General features: G+C 45.5%; 1 protein-coding gene across 2 annotated transcripts in view; it reads right to left on the reverse strand.

The window, feature by feature from the left end:
• frmd8 (FERM domain containing 8) overlaps window positions 1–19,790 on the reverse strand; it is a 65,657-nt gene that overhangs the window by 31,399 nt on the left and 14,468 nt on the right. For both annotated transcript variants that reach the window (XM_059955270.1, XM_059955271.1), the window contains exons 3-6: window positions 14,761–14,928; window positions 8,871–8,972; window positions 5,374–5,432; window positions 3,991–4,157 (exon numbers count right to left, since the gene is read on the reverse strand). In XM_059955270.1, coding sequence (XP_059811253.1) covers window positions 3,991–4,157; window positions 5,374–5,432; window positions 8,871–8,972; window positions 14,761–14,928 — 496 coding nt within the window. The remainder of the gene's footprint in view (window positions 1–3,990; window positions 4,158–5,373; window positions 5,433–8,870; window positions 8,973–14,760; window positions 14,929–19,790) is intronic.

Here is a 19,790-nt window from a genome sequence, read left to right on the forward strand (position 1 = left end):
TCTTTTTTTATTGATTTAAATATAAATATAAATCAGAGGAGAGGTTATCCCAAATACGTATTTCAATAATAGTAGAAAAGGAATATACACTGTCAAAATCATATGTAGTATTATGCTAATGTACAGAAAAAAACCACAACTCCTCTTAACAGTTCACAGAAAAAAAAGACTCAAAATTTCTGTTATTGAGGAAAAAAACCCACTAAACTAACCTAAAACAAAAAAAAAGCGAGTGGCCAGTCCATTGTGAGGATACAGTTAAAAAAAAAAGATCCTTCTGGTCAAATCTGAAACTTCGCAGAGAAGAAAAAAAATTAACTGAAAAAGTAAAAAGTCACTTCTTATTGTCATTTCGACCATAACTGCTGGTACAGTACACAGTAAAAATGAGACAACATTTTTCAGGACCATGGTGTTACATGACACAGTACAAAAACTACACTGAACTACATAAAAACAACACAGAAAAAAACTACACTAGACTACAGACCTACACAGGACTGCATAAAGTGCACAAATCAGTGCAGGCATTACAATAAATAACAAACAGGACAGTAGGGCAGTAAGGTGTCAGTCCAGACTCTGGGTATTGAGGAGTCTGATAGCTTGGGGGAAGAAACTGTTACACAGTCTGGTCGTGAGAGCCCAAATGCTTCGGAGCCTTTTCCCAGACGGCAGGAGAGAAAAGAGTTTGTATGAGGGGTGCGTGGGGTCCTTCATAATGCTGTTTGCTTTGCGGATGCAGCTTGTAGTGTAAATGTCTGTGATGGCGGGAAGAGAGACCCTGATGATCTTCTCAGCTGACCTCACTATCCGCTGCAGGGTCTTGTGATCCGAGACGGTGCAATTTCCGAACCAGGCAGTGATGCAGCTGCTTAGGATGCTCTCGATACAACCCCTGTAGAATGTGATGACGATGGGGGGGGGTGGGAGATGGACTTTCCTCAGCCTTCGCAGAAAGTAGAGACGCTGCTGGGCTTTCTTTGCCGTGGAGCTGGTGTTGAGGGACCACGTGAGACTTGGGAAAGTCTCAAACATGACAAGCACAGCACTGACCAAATCATTTGTTTTACGATGTCGGCTGAGGGATAATCCTTTGCTTGGGCACCTCACAAAAGTTGCTGGGCTTTTAAAGTCCGAACAGGTCTAGATTTGCCTCAAGGTAAGCCAAGGTGCTTTCCAGCTCAATGCAAGCAGGCTTTTCGCACTGAGGTTGGGTGGGACTACAGAGGTCATGGGTTAAGGGTGAAAGGTGAGGTGTTTAAGGGGAGCGCGAGGGGAGACTTCTTCACTCAGAGGGTGGTGAGAGCATGGAAGGAGCTGCTGGCGCAAGTGGTGCATGCGAGCTTGATTTCAAGGTTGAAGAGAAGTTTGGTTAGGTACATGGATGGTAGGGGTACGGAGGGCTTTGGTACCGGTGCAGGTCAATGGGAGTAGGCAGTTTAAGTGGCTCAGCACGGACTAGATAGGATGAAGGACCTGTTACTGTGCTGTACTTTTCTACAACTCTAATTAAGTCCTTTCAAGTGACTCAAAAGATGTGCACAAAAGAGCAAAAAATACACAGGAACCAATTTAATTTTGGTGGCGCTGGCAGGAGAAAATTATAGTGACGTCAAATAAAGTACTCTGAACTGTAAAATTTGAGACCAGGAACTGGGCTCCCTCCTGAATTATACCTCTAAATTCCTGACTTTGACCTTCTCACAATCCAACCCATCCAATCAACAGCCTCAAAGAAAGTACAACTGTGGCTTCTCAACCCCGCATTCTAACAAGAGGCAACTGTTACAATAACACGGGGCGAAAAAGATTTTGCTTCTTGAATACTTTTGGGCAGCTGATCATGAAAGTCACCATGAAATTTCCCTATCGAGCCCCATTTTTAAAAAAAGCCTAGTTTGTTATTTCAATTCATAACCCAAGTTCAACACCTTAAGCGATTAAACCCATTACAGAAACATAGAAAGCCTACAGCACAGTACAGGCTCTTCGGCCCACAAAGCTGTGCCGAACATGTCCCTACCTTAGAACTACCTAGGCTTACATATACCCCTCTATTTTACTAAGCTCCACGTATCCATCCAGGAGTCTCTTAAAAGACCCTATCTTTTCTGCCTCCACCATCGCCACCCCATTGCACGCACTCACCACTCTCTGAGTAAAAAAACTTAACCCGGACATCTCCTCTGTATGTGCTTCCAAGCACCTTAAAAATACGTCCTCTCATGCTAGCCATTTCAGCCTTGGGAAAAAGCCTCTGACTGTCCACACAATCAATGCCTCTCATCATCTTGTACACCTCTATCAGGTCACCTCTCATCCTCCGTCGCTCCAAGGAGAAAAGGCCGAGTTCACTCAACCTATTCTCATAAGGCATGCTCCCCAATCCAGGCAACATCCTTGTAAATCCCCTCTGCACCCTTTCTATGGTTTCCACATCCTTCTTGTAGTGAGGCGACCAGAACTGAGCACAGTACTCCAAGTGGGGTCTGACCAGGGTCCTATATAGCTGCAACATTACCTCTAGGCTCTTAAACTCAATCCCATGATTGATGAAGGCCAATGCACCGTATGCCTTCTTAACCACAGAGTCAACCTACACAGCAGTTTTGGGTGTCCTATGGACTCGGGCCCCAAGATCCCTCTGATCATCCACACTGCCAAGAGTCTTACCATTAATACAATATTCTGCCATCATATTTGACCTACCAAAATGAACCACTTCACACTTATCTGGGTTGAACTCCATCTGCCACTTCTCAGCCCAGTTCTGCATCCTATCAATGTCCCGTTACAAACTTTGACAGCCCTCCACACTATCCACAACATCCCCAACCTTTGTGTCATCAGCAAACTTACTAAACCATCCCTCCACTTCCTCATCCAGATCATTTATAAAAATCACAAAGAGGAGGGGTCCCAGAACAGATCCGAGATACCCCACTGGTGACCGACCTCCATGCAGAATATGACCCGTCTACAACCACTCTTTGCCTTGTGGATCCAGAACTGGCTTGCCCACAGAAGGCAATGTCACCTAGGATCCCATGCCTCCTTACTTTCTCAATAAGCCTTTCATGGGCTACCTTGTCAAATCCAGATACACTACATCTACAGCTCTACCTTCAATGTGTTTAGTCACATCCTCCAAAAATTCAATCAGGTTCATAAGGCACGACCTGCCTTTGACAAAACCATGCTGAATATGCCTAATCATATCATGCCTCTCCAAATGTTCATAACTCCTGCCTCTCAGAATTTTCTCCATCAACTTACCAACCACTGAAGTAAGACTCACTGGTCTATAATTTCCTGGGCTATCCCTACTCCCCTTCTTGAATAAGAGAACAACACCCAAAACTCTCCAATCCTCCGGAACCTCTCCCATCCTCATTGATGATCATTGCCAGAGGCTCAGCAATCCCTTCCCTTGCCTCCCACAGTCGTCTGGGGTACATCCCGTCCAGTCCCGGTGACTTATCCAACTTGATGCTTTCCAAAAGCTCCAGCACCTCCTCTTCCTTAATATCTACACGCTGAAGATTTTCAGTCCGCTGCAAGTCATCACTACAATCGCCGAGATGCTTTTCCGTAGTGAATACTGAAGCAAAGTATTCATTAAGTACCTCTGCCATCTCCTCCGGCTCCATACACGTCTTTCCACTGTCATTATATTCATTAAAGGTTAATTTCTCGTTTCTCCGAATTCCTACATGACATAAGCAGTCTGCAACTAAGTTTGTGTTCAGCTTCCAGCAGTCCGTCATAAACAAAAGTTTCTGAGGAAGCTGAAAAAAATTTGTCATCCAGAGTAACACTGTTCGTAGAGCTAAATGAAATTAATGTGGGCAAGTGGTTTTAGCACAACAGTCAGAACGGACAAAGTGGGCTGAAAGGCCTGTTTCTACCCTATCCAGCTCCACCTTCAAACCTATCTATTCAACTCAAACCCCTCAATGCTCTCCCCAACACTACTGCGCCCCTCACCTGAGGAAAGCAGGGTTGTGCTGTTCCTGGTCAAAGGGGCCGAGCTCGACCCGGCAAGCGAGGGCCCCGACTTGAAGGCAGTCCTCCAGGTCGTAGGGATACCGGCCCTCCAGGATGTTACACTTGGCCTCTTCGTAGAGCAGTCGGAGAATGCCTTCGTCCTTGATCTGAAATACAGAACCTGGGTTCAGTACTCGAGCTGTGTCTAGCCGGGAATCTGTTTGCGAGGATTGAACTGACTTTGTTTCTTACACCCTTCGCACTCATAAGTAAAAATCTCTGTCGAAACGTGTAATCAGAGTAATTTATAAACAGAACAGTCAATGTGAAATAGAGTACACTCAAATCAGTCTGATGGCCTGGTGGGAGAGGCTGTCCCGGAGCCTGTTGGTCCTGGCTTTTATGCTGCGGTACCGTTTCCCGGATGGTAGCAGCTGGAACAGTTTGTGGTTGGGAGACTCAGGTCCCCAATGATCCTTCGGGCCCCTTTTACACACCTGTCTCTGTAAATGTCCTGAATAGTGGGAAGTTCACGTCTACAGATGCACTGGGCTGTCCACACCACTCTCTGCAGAGTCCTGCGATTGAGGGAGGTACGGTTCCCATACCAGGCAGTGATGCAGCCCGTCAGGATGCTCTCAATTGTGCCCCGGTAGAAAGTTAGAAAGTCCTTTGGATTTGGGGGCCCACACCAAACTTCTTCAACTGTCTGAGGTGAAAGAGGCGCTCTTGTGCCTTTTTCACCACACAGCTGGTGTGTACAGACCGCGTGAGGTCCTCGGTGATGTGGAAGCCGAGGAACTTAAAGCTGTTCAACCCCAGATCCATTGATGTCAGTAGGGGTTAGCCCGTCTCCATTCCTCCTGTCGTCCACAACCAGCTCCTTTGTTTTTGCGACATTGAGGGAGAGGTTGCTTTCTTGACACCACTCTGTCAGGGTGATGGCTTCTTCCCTGTAGGCCTATATTTCCGGTAGAGGCACAGCAAAAGATTCTAGGAATTCTCTCAGGACCAGCACTGATGCTCCCTCGGAGGGAAATTCTACTAATCCATGCCAGTTGCAAAAATCACGACCTTTGGTGAATATTTATTTTCTTATACCAACATACTCCATTCTTGTTATGTAGTGGTTCCCTCAAGGGCAGAGTCAAATATTTCCACAGGAAAAACAAATACAAGACACTTTGTAGGAGCATAACATCGTAAACCAATAAGAAACAGAGTCACATATTTTACCTTGAAATCACAGATACTTGTGTTTTAAAAATAAAGACAGCTGCAGTTCACCCCTTTCAACAGCAACAATCTGGAGTGAAGTGAGTCAACTCTGCCACATTTGATCGGAATGCAGTGTCAAGATCATTAAAATTGTGTTGAACCAACCTGCGTCTCTTTGCTCTTCGGGAAGAATACATTCTTTCGATACTGTAAGATAGGTTCATCTGTGAGTACGAGAAACAGTTGGTGAGTACACAATAAACTCAGCTTGGATACCTTCAGCTTTCTAAGGAGAGTTGCCATGTACCAGGTCTCGAGGTTGTGTGAGAAGGAGCAGCTTTGGGCAGAGAATGAGCACTTCCTGGGTCAACAACTACACTGAGAACTTGCCTTGGCTGACGTTTCTTTCTCAGCAAGGACCAGGAGCACCGGTGGGTGAAGGGAGAGCCCAAGGAACTACTTCACTTGGGCAACAAGACCTGCTGGATCATTTTGTAATTGTCTCGCTGTTCAGCCCAAACTGTTCCACAAGGGCAAAGGAAGCAATTTGGCCCATCGAGTCTATGTCTGTGAGACCATAAGATACAGGAGCAGAATTAGACCATTTGGCCCATCGAGTCTACTCCACCACTTCATCATGGCTGATCCATTTCCCAATCTCCTGACTTCCTTCATACCCTTTCATCCTCTACCTTATCAAAAATCTATCATCCTCTGTCTTAAATATACATAAAGACTTGCTCTCCATAGCTGACTGTGGCAACGAATTCCACAGATTCTCCACTCTATAAAGAAATTCAACCTAATCTCCATTCTATAAGGATGTCCCTCTATTTTAAGGCTGTGTCCTCTAGTCTTACACTCCGTCACCACAAGAAATATCCCCTCCCCAGTCACTCTATCGAGGCCTTTCACCATTCGATAGGTTTCAATGAGGTCACCCCTCATTCTTCTGAATTCCAAAACCACCAGATGCTCTCCAAATGACAGACCATTCAATCCTGGAATTATTTTTGTGAACCTCCTTTGAGCCCTCTCCAGTTTCAGCACATCCTTTCTTAGGTAAGGGTCCCAAGACTGCTCACAATACTCCAAGTGAGGCCTCACCAGTGCTTTATGAAGTCTCAACACCACATCCTTGCTTTTATAGTCTAATTCTTTTGAAATTAATGATAATATCACATTTGCCTTCCTCACCACCGATTCAATTTGCAAGTTCAGGGAATCTCACACAAGGACTCCCAAGTCTCTTTGTACTTCAGATTTTTGAATTTTCTCTCCGTTTAGAAAACCGTCAACCCTCTCCTCCTAATCTTCTACCAAAGTGCATGACCATACACGTCCTGACACTGTATTCCATCTGCCACTTCTTTGCCCATTCTCCTAATCTGTCCGAGTCCTTCTGTAGCCTATTTCCTTAAAATTACCCGCCCCTCCACCTACCTTCATATCATCTGCAAATTTGGCCAAAAAAAGCCATTAATTATGTCACCCAAGTCATTGACATATACAGCAAAAAGAAGCCACTAGTCACCAGCAGCCAACCTCAAAGGCTCCCTTTATTCGCGCTCTCCGCCTCCTGCCGATCACCACCGCTTTGTCCGTCCTGGAATTTTGCCTGCAATACCGTGAGCTGGTAGCTCGTGGAGGAGCCTCAAGTGAGGCGCCTTGTCAAAGGCCTTCTGATAGGCAATCCCATCAGTCCTATTCCCTGTTGGAACTGGCCCTTCAGACAACAATGTTGTACCAAACCAATTAGACTCGTAATGAAACAACCAACAACGTAATCCTCTCTGCCTACAGAATGCACAAGTCCTTTTCGTCACAGTTGCGTGCCTATCTAAACATCCCTAAAAGCTCCCGAAGCATCTGGCTCTACCACCACCGCCTCAGTTTAAAAAAAAACACTTGCATCTCACATCTCCTTTGAAATGCATGCCTTCTGGTTCTCCAGCCTCTTCTTCCTCACACGTGCACCTACGCACTTTTGACCTCCTTCCTGCTGCCTGGGGGCAATTCACCCCAGTCGATAAATCTCTGTCAACAATACCTTTTGAGCAACTGGAGAAAAGCAGAGCACTCAGAGGAGATAGCTGCCAAGGTCGGGTTCAAAATCAGGTCCCTGAAACTAGGAAGTGGCAGGGTTTAACAGCCATACCACTTGTAGGACAATTAAAAGTAACCTATATTACTGTTGTCTTGGACAGGTTCAGCAATTTCCTTTTCCCAGTTACATTAATCAACCAGAGGAACTCCACTGGCTAAAGAAATTCCTCCTCATTTCCATTCTAAAAGAACGCCCCTCTAGTCTTAGACTCGCCAACCACAGGAAACATCCTCTCCGCACAGCCACTCTATCGAGGCCTTTCAACACTTGACAGGTGTCAGTGAGATTTGCCTTGCTCTGAATTCCAGTGAGAAAGGCCCAGAGCTATCCAACACTTTTCATACCACAAGCCTTTCGATCCCGGAATCATTCTCATGAATTTCCTTTGAACTCTCGTCAATGTCAGCACATCCTTTCTTAGATAAGGGGCCCAAAACTGCTCACAACACTCCAAGTAAAGCTTCACCGGTGCTTCACAAAGCCTCAACATCACATCTCTACTTCTACATTATGCCCTCTCAAATGGTATACACATTTCCCTTCCTGAATGGCAGTAATTAGCCAGACAGAATCTTTAGGATTTCAGAGACTGAAACTAGAACTCCAGATTGAATCAAATTAATTTAAATCCCAGCTACCTTGGTGGTAGCAGGAGCACCTCAGAATACAAAGACGTCCCTTTAGAACAGACGTTCTTCAGAAGGAATTTCTTCAGCCAGAAGGCAGTGAACTTGTAGAATTCACTGTCACAGATGGCTGTGGAGGACAAGTTATTGGGGATATTTAAAGTGGAGGTTGATGGGTTCTTGATTAGTAATGGTTACAGAGAGAGCAGGACAATGGGTTTAAGGGACAATAGATCAGCCATGATCGAATAGGGGAGGAGATCTGATAGGCTGAAAGGCCCAATTCATCTCCTTTGTTTTATGGTCTTACGTCCCACAGAGTTGCAACTCTGGCCACCGCCTTCCAAAGTTCAAAGCAAAGTTTATTACCAGAGTACATGCACGTCACCACGTACAACCCTGAGATTCACGTTCCTACAGGCACGCTCAGCAAATCTATAGAATAGTAACTGTGACAGGATCAATTAAAGATCAACCAGAGTGCAGAAGATAACAAACTGTGTCTATGCAAATATAAATAACGAGAACATGAGATAAAGTGTCCTTAAAGTGAGATCATTGGTTACATAGAAACATAGAAAACCTACAGCACAATACAGGCCCTTCGGCCCACAAAGTTGTGCTGAACATGTTCCTACCTTGGAAATTACTAGGCTTACCCATAGCCTAGTTACCCCCTTTTGTTCAAGGTTAAGGGGTAGCAACCATTCTTGAATTTGCTGGTGTAAGTCCCAAGGCTCTTGTACCTTCTAGTATCAGGGGTACCTACTACTCACATTGTATTTTCTAGTGTTAGGAGTATAGTTAACAGTAACAAAGGATAACAATTTAACAAAATATCTGGAGAGACTCTGAACCGAGGAGCATGCAAAGCAATAAGAACCTACTTCCCTTTCCCAGATAAAGTTCTGGGCCACGGCAATACTCACCGTGGACGATGTCGTGTGCGGAACATTTGGTAAAGCGGTAGAGGAGGTCCTGCCACTGACGGCTGAGCTTGTATGGACAGTGCTTGGGTTTCAGCTGCAGTTCTGGGTACAAGCAAAACAGAGCAGGTGAAGCACAGACAGACACCGCCTGCCTTCGGTTTACAAAAGACATTTGCACATGTTTAACATCACTTCACACACCCAGTCACTTGAAGCAGATTATTGCTTCTAAAACGCAGTAATTAAAAAAGAAAATGTACCCCCACACACACTGTAATCTCTGATGGCACTTCTCAAACACCGTCTCCTGGCAGCGATTCAGTTACTTCCATTGTTGAAGTCTCGCTCGTCTCTGAAGCCGAAAATTCACTTGCGTATGAGCCACTGGCTGTGGCCCTTGTCAGCTGCTTTAGCCAAGCGTGTGTGTCGAGAGGCTGAAGTGTCGCCCAGGGTATTGCGAGACATCACCCTGCCCTTGCACGGGCTAGCAGTGATCAGAACTGAGGGCATCAGCCAACTATCGCACTCCTGGAGCAGGAGGGTCACCAGGAAATACAAACTCCACACAGTCCCAAGATCAGCCCTGGAGACTCTGCGTTTAACTCAACGGGTCCTGTAGTAACCGTGCTTGGAGGGTGAACCAGAGAATGAAGGAAAAGCAATGGCAGAATAATGGAATGGTGTGGTAGGGTAGCATAATACTTCATGGCGCCAGCTGTAAGATCGGAGCTCAATTCCCGCTACTGTAAGGAGTTTGCACATTCACCCTGTGACCACAACAATTTCCTCCAGGTGTTCTAGTTTCTTCCCGCATTCCAAAATCACACAGGTTAGCAAGTTGTGGACACGCTATGTTGGCGACAAATGCGGTTGCCCCAAGCACTGTTTAAAAAAAACTTTCAGATACAGCATGTTGACCAGCCCTTTGGACCCCAAAAAAAAACACCCAATTACACCCATGTGACCAATTAACCCACATGCCTTCAGAATGTGGGAGGAAACCGGAGCACCCAGAGGAAGCCCACGTGGTCACGGAAAGAATGTGTAAACTCCCAAACAGATCCCGGACGAGCACCCAATTTATATTACATCCTCTGTTGGCTCTAGTCTCGGGGTGCTGGGGAAGCAACACAAAAACAGGTCCACCCTCAGCGCTGTGTGTTGCTTGTGATGGGGACAGGACAAGGCAGACACAGGTGGCCTTATTTGCGGTGTGTTCACAGAAGTGATCCAGGGCAAGGCAAACCCAAGGGAGTAATCCAAAAGCCAAAAATCCACAATACGAGAAATCACAGATCAGGGCACAAAGATTACAAGTTGGTTCATACAGATTCTTTAACCGCTGATTCCCTCCAGGGCAAGAGAGAGCTGCTGGGGAGAATCGACAGTTGAAGAATCTCGCTAGTTTCTGTATGAACAAACGTGGACCCAAGTCACTGGTGCTGTAACAGCATTACGCTAACTGCCCAAACTACCGTCCTAGCCCCTTGGACTGGGTTGATCGTTGACGTGAACAAGGCATTTAACTATGTTTCAATGTACTTACGACAGATAAAATTAATCTTTGATATTGAAACCAAGCAATAAACAATTTCCTATTCCAAGGCTTTGCTCCAATTGGGTCTCTGCTTCCCTCAAAAGTGAGAAGGACATAGAAATCTACAGCCCATTACAGACCCTTTGGCCCACAATGTCATGCCAGCCATGTAACCTACTCTAGAAACTGCCAAGAATTTCCCTAGCACATAGCCCTCTATTTTTCTAAGCTCATATACCTGTCTAAGAGGCTCTTAAAAGACCCTATTGTATCCGCCTCCACCACCGTCACCAAAGGTGAATTCCGCACACCCCCCCACTGTGTGAAAAACTTACCCCTGACATCCTCTCGGTATCTATTTCCAAGCACCTTGAAACTGTTAGTCACTTCAGCCCTGGGGAAAAGCCTCTGGCTATCCACACGATCAATGCCCCTCATCATCTTATACACCTCAATCAGGTCACCTCTCATCCCCCGTCGCTGCAAGAAGAAAAGGCCGAGGTCACTCAACCTATTCTCATAGGGCATGCTCTCCAATCCAGGCAACATCCTTGTAAATCTCCTCTGCACTCTCTGCAATAATCAGGGACAGCAGTTGTGCCGAGGGCTGGTAGACACTCATCTGAAACGGCCTTGTGGAAAATGCCCAGGTGGCGAGTGAGTGAGTGCCCTCCTCTCCTCATGGAGTAGCACCTCCATTTGCTGACAACTTCAATACTGGACCCAATTTATTTTTGCATCCCTGCAATCAAGACTTCGAAAGCTCTCCTTCATTGGAGTGCGGGCTGCATGAAAGCCGGTTTGGAAAAACACACATCTCAATCGCTCTGGGTCATTGATTGCGTGGATGTTCCTCCAGCAGTCAGAATTTCCACTTCAGTTAATCAGAGCTGTGCTTTACTGAAACTATTCAGCCCTATCAATAGCGAGAATGTAATCCCTTCAGTGACGGTGGGAGGGGGAGAACTGACTCTACTGTTACAGCGACGTCTCTCTGGCACCTGTCTCACAATGGTATCCAAAGAAACCTTCACAATGCGGCCATTGTGCACCACGAAACCAGTGGAATTTAGGCGCCTGTGGGTGAAGTCATCTTGGAAGCCAAATCCCTGTGGGTGCATTATCTTACATGAGATTTCTTCACAACTGGGGAAAATAAATCAGTGTGTGATACACTTGCGCGTCCATTATGCCTTCTCGACATTGTTCAGCTCCTTCTCTGGGTGGAATAATGGTTCTGTTTATCACGTTTCATTGTGCAGTGATTATTGCTCCCAAGGAAATGTCTGTGAAGTCTATGAAGATACCCTCCAGGTGAGGCACAGTGCCCTTTACACCATTCAGTCAATGAGTGCTCAGCTTTAACCTTGAAAAGGAAAGCCCATCCCTCACCCATTTAACACTTCCCCATTTCTTCAAGCTGCAACGTACGAGAAAGGTCGGGGACCGACACACTGGTACGATCTTGATGAAAGCACGCCAGCAGCTATTAGGCAGGACGTAGAGAGGATGGTTGTATTTGTGGGGGGGAGTCAGGACCAGAGGGCACAGACTCCGAATAGGAGGACGTCCATTTAAAATAGAGATAAGGAGGAATTTCTTTGACCAGTGGGTGACGGATCTGTGGAATCCATTGCCAGAGGGCTGTGGAGGACAAGTGAGTACATTTAAAGTGGAGGGTGATGGGTTCTTGATTAGTAGGCGTGTCAAAGGTTACAGGGAGAAGGCAGGAAAATAGGGTTGGGAAGGATGATATACGGGCCACGATAGAATGACCCAATTCTTATGTCTGACACCTAAAAGGGTATGGGCTGCAGATGCAGGAAAATAGGGTGGAGAGGGACATTATCAAGGGTCCCAACCGTACATCCAGCACCCACTTTGACTTTCTACCATCAGGCAGGAAACGCCAATGCATTAAAAACAAGAAAGGTCAGAATGGGATCAAGTTTCTTCCCCCAGGGCGTTAGGCTTTTGAACTCCCTGCTGCATTGTATTCAGTGTCACTGGTTAATCTGTTCTGTACCTTATAGTAGTGAATATTAATGCATTTAGTTTGTCGAGTATGTGATTCATCTGTAGATTGAATCCTCACTTTCATAAGTTATTGTGCGTCATGCACTAACGTGCTTTACACGCTGTGTGGAGAAATGTCGCATTTCTACATACATTATATAGTGATATGTGTTGGCGCGTGGCCAAGTGGTTAAGGCGTTCGTCTAGTGATCTGAAGGTCGCTAGTTCAAGGCTTGGCTGAGGCTTGTGCGTTGTGTCCTTGAACAAGGCACTTAACCACTCATTGCTCTGCGACGACACCGGTGCCAAGCTGTATGGGTCCTAATGCCCAACACTGGTGGCATGGAGAGGGGAGACTTGCAGCTTGGGCAACTGCCAGTCTTCCATTAAAAAAAAACCTTGCCCAGGCTTGCGCCCTGGAAACTTTCCAAGGTGCAAATCCATGGTCTATCGAGACTAACGGAGGTCTACACATATACGTTATAGTGGTAGAGATTGTAGCGGCATTAGCAATGATCTTTCAAAAATCATTAGACTTTGGCATGGTGCCAGAGGGCTGGAAAATCGCAAATGTTACTCCACTCTTTTAAGAAAGGAGGAAGGCGGCAGAAAGACCAGTTAGCCTGACCTCAGTGGTTGAGGAGATGTTGGAGTCAATTGTTAAGGATGAGGTGATGGAGTACTTGTTGACACAGGACAAGATAGAAGAATGTCAGCATGGTTTCCCCAAGGGAAAATCTGCCTGACAAACCTGCTGGAATTCTTTGAGGAGGTTACAAGTAGGATAGATTAATGGGATGCAGTGAATGTTGTATATTTGGACTTACAGAAGGCCTTTAACAAGATGCCACACATGAGGCTATTTATCAAGTTAAGCGTCCATGGTATTACAGTAAAGTTACTGGCATAGTTCGAGCATTGGCTGATTGGTAGGAGGCAGCGAGTGGGAATAAAAGGATCCTTGTCTGGTTGGCTGCCAGTGACTTGTGGTGTTCTGCAGGGGTCAGTGTTGGAACCACTTCTTTTAATGCTGTATATAAATGATTTAGATGATGGAATAGATGGCTTTGTTGGGAAGTTTGCAGATAATATGAAGATCGGTGGAGGGGCAGGTAGTGTTGAGGAACAGGTAGGCTGCAGAAAGACAGATTAGGAGAATGAGCAGATGAAATACAATGTTGGAAAATGCACGGTCATGCATTTTTGGAGTAGAAATAAATGTGCGGACTGTTTTCTAAATGGGCTAAGATGCAATGGGACTTAGGAGTCCTTGTGCAGAACACCCTGAAGGTTAACTCACAGGTTGAGTTGATGGTGAGGAAGGCAAATACCACGTTAGTATTCATTTCAAGAGGTCTCGAATACAGCCGCAGGAACGTGATGCTGAGGCTTTATAGGGCATTAGTGACGCTTCACCTTGAGTACTGTGAACAGTTCTGGGCTCCTTATCTAAGAAACGATGTGCAGCCATTGGAGAGGGTCCAGAGGAGGTTCACAAGGATGATTCCAGCAATGAAAGCGTTATCATATGAGGAACATTTGATAGCTCTGGATCTGTACTCACTGGAATTTAGGATGAATGGGGATCTCAGTGGAGCCTTTTGAACGTTGACAGGCCTAGACAGGAGTAGACGTGGAAAAGATGTTCTCAACGGTGGGGGAGTCTAGGACAAGAGGGCACAGCCTCAGGATAGAGGTGCGTCCATTTAAAACAGATGCTGAGAAATTTCTCGAGCTGGATGTGGTGAGTTTGTGGAATATAGTACCACGGGCAGCCGTGGATGCCGGGTCGTTGGTGTATTTAAGGCAGAGCTTGATCGGTTCTTGATTGGACACGGAATCAAAGTTGACAGGAAGAAGGCCGGGAAGCGGGGCCGAGGAGGGTAAAAAAAGGATCAGCCATGATGAAATGGCGGAGCAGACTCAATGTGCCAAATGGTCTAATTCTCCTGTATTAAGTCAAGTCAATTGGTGTTTGACTATATACCTGTGTATAAGACCAGAAGCCATGATGGTCTTATTAGAGCAGTCTAATTCTGCTCCGACCTAGGAGGGCAAGTGCAACAGACGCAAGGGAAGATTTTCACTTGTGGGTTCCACCATTTTGACTTGGAATTCTACAGGCAATCCTTCACCAACACGATGTTTAAATCCTGGAATTCCTCACGTTAGCATTGAAGGAGAACATACACCGTCGATTATCACAGGCACTGCCATTCGTGGGCAAACAGGGTCTGGACTTGCCCCAAACGCCCACAACCCAATAGAGAGGAAATTAACCACGAGCAAGCCGCCTCGGGTCAGCGGGGCTTTTGCACAGAAATTGGCGGGACTCACCGAGAAAGGGCGAGGTGAGCCAGAAGGAAAAAACCTCGTAAGCCTGATCGGGTAACTGCAGCACCTCCCGGACCGTCCTGGCCAGCTCCCCCGCTGTGAGCGACGACAGGCCCTCAATGGACAGCTGAATGACGGAGTTGTTCACCAGGTAAATCAGGACCTCTGAGTCTGCAAAAAGAAATTTAACGTACAGTCAGAAACAAGAACACCGATCCGAATACAATGGGGAAATCTGGACAGCGTTAAGAATGCACACACCTGCACGAAAGAACATTTGCTTTTAATTTTCGCACAGTTGGCACACTCTTTTAAGGGCGTTTTTAACTTGCTGTTAATAAACCTTAAGGAAAAGGGATCGTAATGTTGACTCTAGGTGACTAACACCTATATTCCACCTCAATTGCGGTTTGTTTTATTCCCAGCTGGCTCTCTCATGTGTGACAACGCTAAGGCCAGTGTTTTACTGGATAATGAACAGATTGCTTTTTTGCTCTTACCAGGTTTTAAAAATCAACATTTCTTGGCCCAAAGCAACCATTTATCACACACCGATGAGCTATTAATAGAAGTATGGAGACACGGGGCCATTCGGCACATCTAACCCACTTAAATTCTTCGGAGGACCAAGAAGGCCTGCAATTTTAGGATTAGTACGACAAAATAAAGATTAGTAGGACAAACGATTGGAAAATCTTTAGAAGCCAAAGGCTAACTAAAACATTTACAGGGCAGACAAGACAGAGTATAGAAGAATAAACTAGCAATCATGAAAACAGACAGCTGGGATACTGAAATAAAGAAAAGCAGCTGAATATTAGTCCCTTAAAAAAAATGAGACTGGAAATTAATGAGAAACAATAATTACTTTGAATTGGTCCTCATGGGAGAAGGCATGAAAAACATCCCATTAGAAAACACAGGCTCCCAAACTTTTTTACAGAATGGACCCCTACCATTAGTCGAGGGGCCCTGAGGCTAAACGGAGGGAGGAACTTATGATCCTGATCAAGAAAAATTGGGCGGCGCTGTACTGTGGTGGTTACCACGACGCTGTTCAATTCCCGCTACTGCCTGTGAGGAGTTTGCACGTTCTCCCCGTGACCACGTGCGTGGGTTTCCTCCGGGTGCTCTGGTTTCCTCCCGCAGTCCAAAGATGTACCAATCAGTAGGTTAATCGGTCATCGTAAATTGTCCCGTGATTAGTCTAGGATTAAATCTATAATAAAAATTTGAAAAATTAAAAGTACTAGGCAAACTACCGGGACAAGCCTCTTGGCCAGAATCCTAGGATCTTAGGTGAACTAGTTGCAGAGAGAGTGCATACACTGGCATTTTATCTATGATAAAATCTAGCTCCTGGAGATGCGCAGAGAATTGAAAGAAAACATTAATGACAATTAAAGCGGGGAGACAAAACAGAATGCTACACACAGTGGCCACTTTATTTGCTCATTAATGCAAATATCAAAACAGCCAATCATGCGGCAGCAACTCACACCATAAAAGCATGTAGGCACGGTCAAGAGGTACAGATGTTGATCAGACCAAACATCAGAATGGAGAAGAAATGTGATTCAAGATTGTTTAATGTCATTTCCAGTAAGAAAACAAGGTAATCATTACTCCTTAAATTTGACCATGGAATGATTGTTGGTGCCAGATGGGGTGGATTGAGTATCTCAGAAAATACTGATCTCATGGAATTTTGACACACAATGGTGTCTAGAGTTTACAAAGAATGGTGCGTAAAGGTTGGAAAACCCTGCTTTGGTGTCTAACAGGCCGTCAATGTTGGACTTGAACATCGACAGCTCCCTGGGCCAGAACGTTCCAAAGATTGACAGCATTCAGAATGAAGAAATTTCTCCCGTATCTCAGCCCCAACTTGGCTCAACTTGGTTTAGTCCCAAAACCATATCCCCCTTCGTCATTTTTGAGTTCCAGCCTGAGGAGACATCAACTATCCTGATTCTCCCTCAGAGTCTTGGATGTCTCAACAAGATCACCTCTTGTTCTTCTAAATTCCAACAGCAAAGGCCAATCCTGCTCGAACTACAAGCCAATCTTGCCCAATTGGTCAGGTTAGACATCCTGGGGTTTCTAACAGTATAAAGAACATAGAAAGCTGGACACCAGGCAATCTCTGAAGAGTGTTGATAAGGCTAAGGTTACCCATCTTGCAAAGACATTGCCCAGAAGGTGAAATTGGCAAACCACTTCTGTAGAAATATTTTCCAAGAAGAATCGTGGTTACCGAAAGACCATGATCACCCATGTAATGTGAGATGGCACCGAAGAAATGAACAAACTGTCTCTGTTATCAGGGATAGGGAAAGTCAAGCGCATAGAAGCAGAGTCCAGATCAACGGGTCAGGCCCATATCAGCAATAATTAACTCATGAGGTGCCACAACGATTAGTGCTGGGGTCTCAATCATTTATAATGCAAACTAACGATTGGGATGAAGGGATTAAGAGTATGGTACAGTTCTGTTGTTGATTCAAAGATGCAAAATGTATTTATTATCAAAGAAATTATACAACCTTGAGATTTGTCTGCTTACAGGCAGCCACAAAGCAAGAAACCTAAAGAACCCGATTAAAAAAAGACTAACTATTGAGAAAGAGGGAAAACACACACACACACACACACCCACCCATACAAATAATCGGAGCAAATGAAGAATTCCGAACCAGATTGAGACCTTAGATCAGCTCCCCGGAGCAGGCCCAAGCCTCGACGTTAATTCCTCTTAAGAGCGGGGCGGATCTCGCAGAGACGACAGCCGCCGGAGCGGTCTCACGACCCGGTGCCACGGAGAGAGGAGTGAACGCTGCGGGAGAGCGAGCGAAATCAGCCCGGCCCCTGGGCTTTCCAGTCTATCTGGACCGGCGTGGCTTTTCCGAAGGTGACGCGAGATGGAAGAAGTTGGCAGATGACGCATAATGAGGGAAAGTTAAAGGTCTAAATTCTTTGGGGGGTGGGGGAGAGATGGGAATAAACTTCACAAACAGAGCAAGACTACAAAATGTAATCCATGAAACACATTAGCATACAGGTGCAGAAAAGCAATAAGCTACACCATCAAGTGGCCCTGCAAAAGAATAATCAAGAGAGATCTGTTTCAACATTAAAGGGCCACTTTGAGAAATCTGAGCATTCAAAATTGCGAAGAGTGCGCCAGTGAAACACTGAGGGGTGACTGACAAAAAGCAAGGCAACACACACAAAACGCTGGAGGAACTCAGCAGGCCAGGCAGCATCCATACAGGGAAAAAAAAAGAATAAAGAGTCGACGATTCTGGTCGAGACCCATCATCAAAGGGCCAGTGACGTTACAAGGAAAGTACTTCTCTTGCAGCAAGTCTTGATCTAAAAGGGTTTTGAATTGTTACTGTCAAAAGTACATGAAGAACAGTTTTGGTCTTTAATTTTAAGGAAAACGGACAGATACTTTGATTCCAAAGGAGTTATAGTTGCATTACAAGTGCACAGATATGAAGTCGTCACTTCTTATTGTCATTTCGACCATAACTGCTGGTACAGTACACAGTAAAAACGAGATAACGTTTTTCAGGATCATGGTGTTACATGACAATACAAAAACTAGACAGAACTACGTAAAACAAAACACAGGAAAAAACTACACCAGACTACAGACCTACTCAGGACTGCATAAAGTGCACAAAACAGTGCAGGCATTACAATAAATAATGAACAGGACAATAGGGCAGTAAGTTGGTGTCAGTCCAGGCTCTGGGTATTGAGGAGTCTGATAGCTTGGGGGAAGAAACTGTTACATAGTCTGGTCGTGAGAGCCTGAATGCTTCGGTGCTTTTTGCCAGATGGCAGGAGGGAGAAGAGTTTGTGTGAGGGGTGCGTGGGGTCCTTCATAATGTTGTTTCCTTTGCGGATGCAGCGTGTGGTGTAAGTGTCCGTGATGGCGGGAAGAGAGACCCCAATGATCTTCTCAGCTGACCTCACTATCCGCTGCAGGGTCTCGCGATCCGAGACGATGCAATTTCCGAACCAGGCAGTGATGCAGCTGCTCAGGATGCTCTCAATACAACCCCTGTAGAATGTGATGAGGATGGGGGGTGGGAGATGGACTTTCCTCAGTCTTTGCAGAAAGTAGAGACTCTGCTGGGCTTTCTTTGCTATGGAGCTGGTGTTGAGGGACCAGGTGAGATTCTCCACCAGGTGAACAGCAAGAAATTTGGTGCTCTTACAAATATACAAATATTAGAAGAAATTTTTAAAAAACTTAGTGGAAGTAGCAGAGAGAAGGTTCACTAGATTGGATTTGCGCCTGAAAGAATACATAGGTTTGACATACTGAAACATAACAGGTGATTTGTTAAACAACACTCAGAACATTTAGAACGAGGAAATATTGCAGAATGACAAGTTGCCAATTTAAGAGCGGTGAGGAGCATTTTGTTTTGGAGAGAAATCAACATAAGGGATTATCTCCCCCAAATCTAATCAGTGGCCAGGTCATTAGGGACACCTGCTCATTAATGCAAGTATCTACTCAGCCAATCACGTGGCAGCAACTCAATGCACAAAAGCATGTAGACATGGCCAAGAGATTCAGTTGTTGTTCAGACCAAACATCAGAATGGGGAACCAGAATCTAAGTGACATTGACTGTGGAACAATTATTTTTGCCAGAGGGGGTGGTTTGAGTATCTCAAGAACTGCTGATCTCCATAAGACCATAAGACAAAGGAGCAGAAGTCGGCCATTCGGCCCATCGAGTCTGCTCCGCCATTTCATCATGAGCTGATCCATTCTCCCACTTAGTCCCACTCCCCCGCCTTCTCACCATAACCTTTGATGCCCTGGCTACTCAGATACCTATCAATCTCTGCCTTAAATACACCCAATGACTTGGCCTCCACTGTCGCCCGTGGCAACAAATTCCACAGATTCACCACCCTCTGGCTAAAAAACTTTCTTCGCATCTCTGTTCTGAATGGGTCCCCTGCAATCCTCAAGTCATGTCCTCTGGTACTAGACTCCCCCAC

The sequence above is a fragment of the Hypanus sabinus genome, chromosome 31, assembly GCF_030144855.1.
Source record: "Hypanus sabinus isolate sHypSab1 chromosome 31, sHypSab1.hap1, whole genome shotgun sequence".
NCBI classification, from domain to species: Eukaryota; Metazoa; Chordata; class Chondrichthyes; order Myliobatiformes; family Dasyatidae; genus Hypanus; species Hypanus sabinus.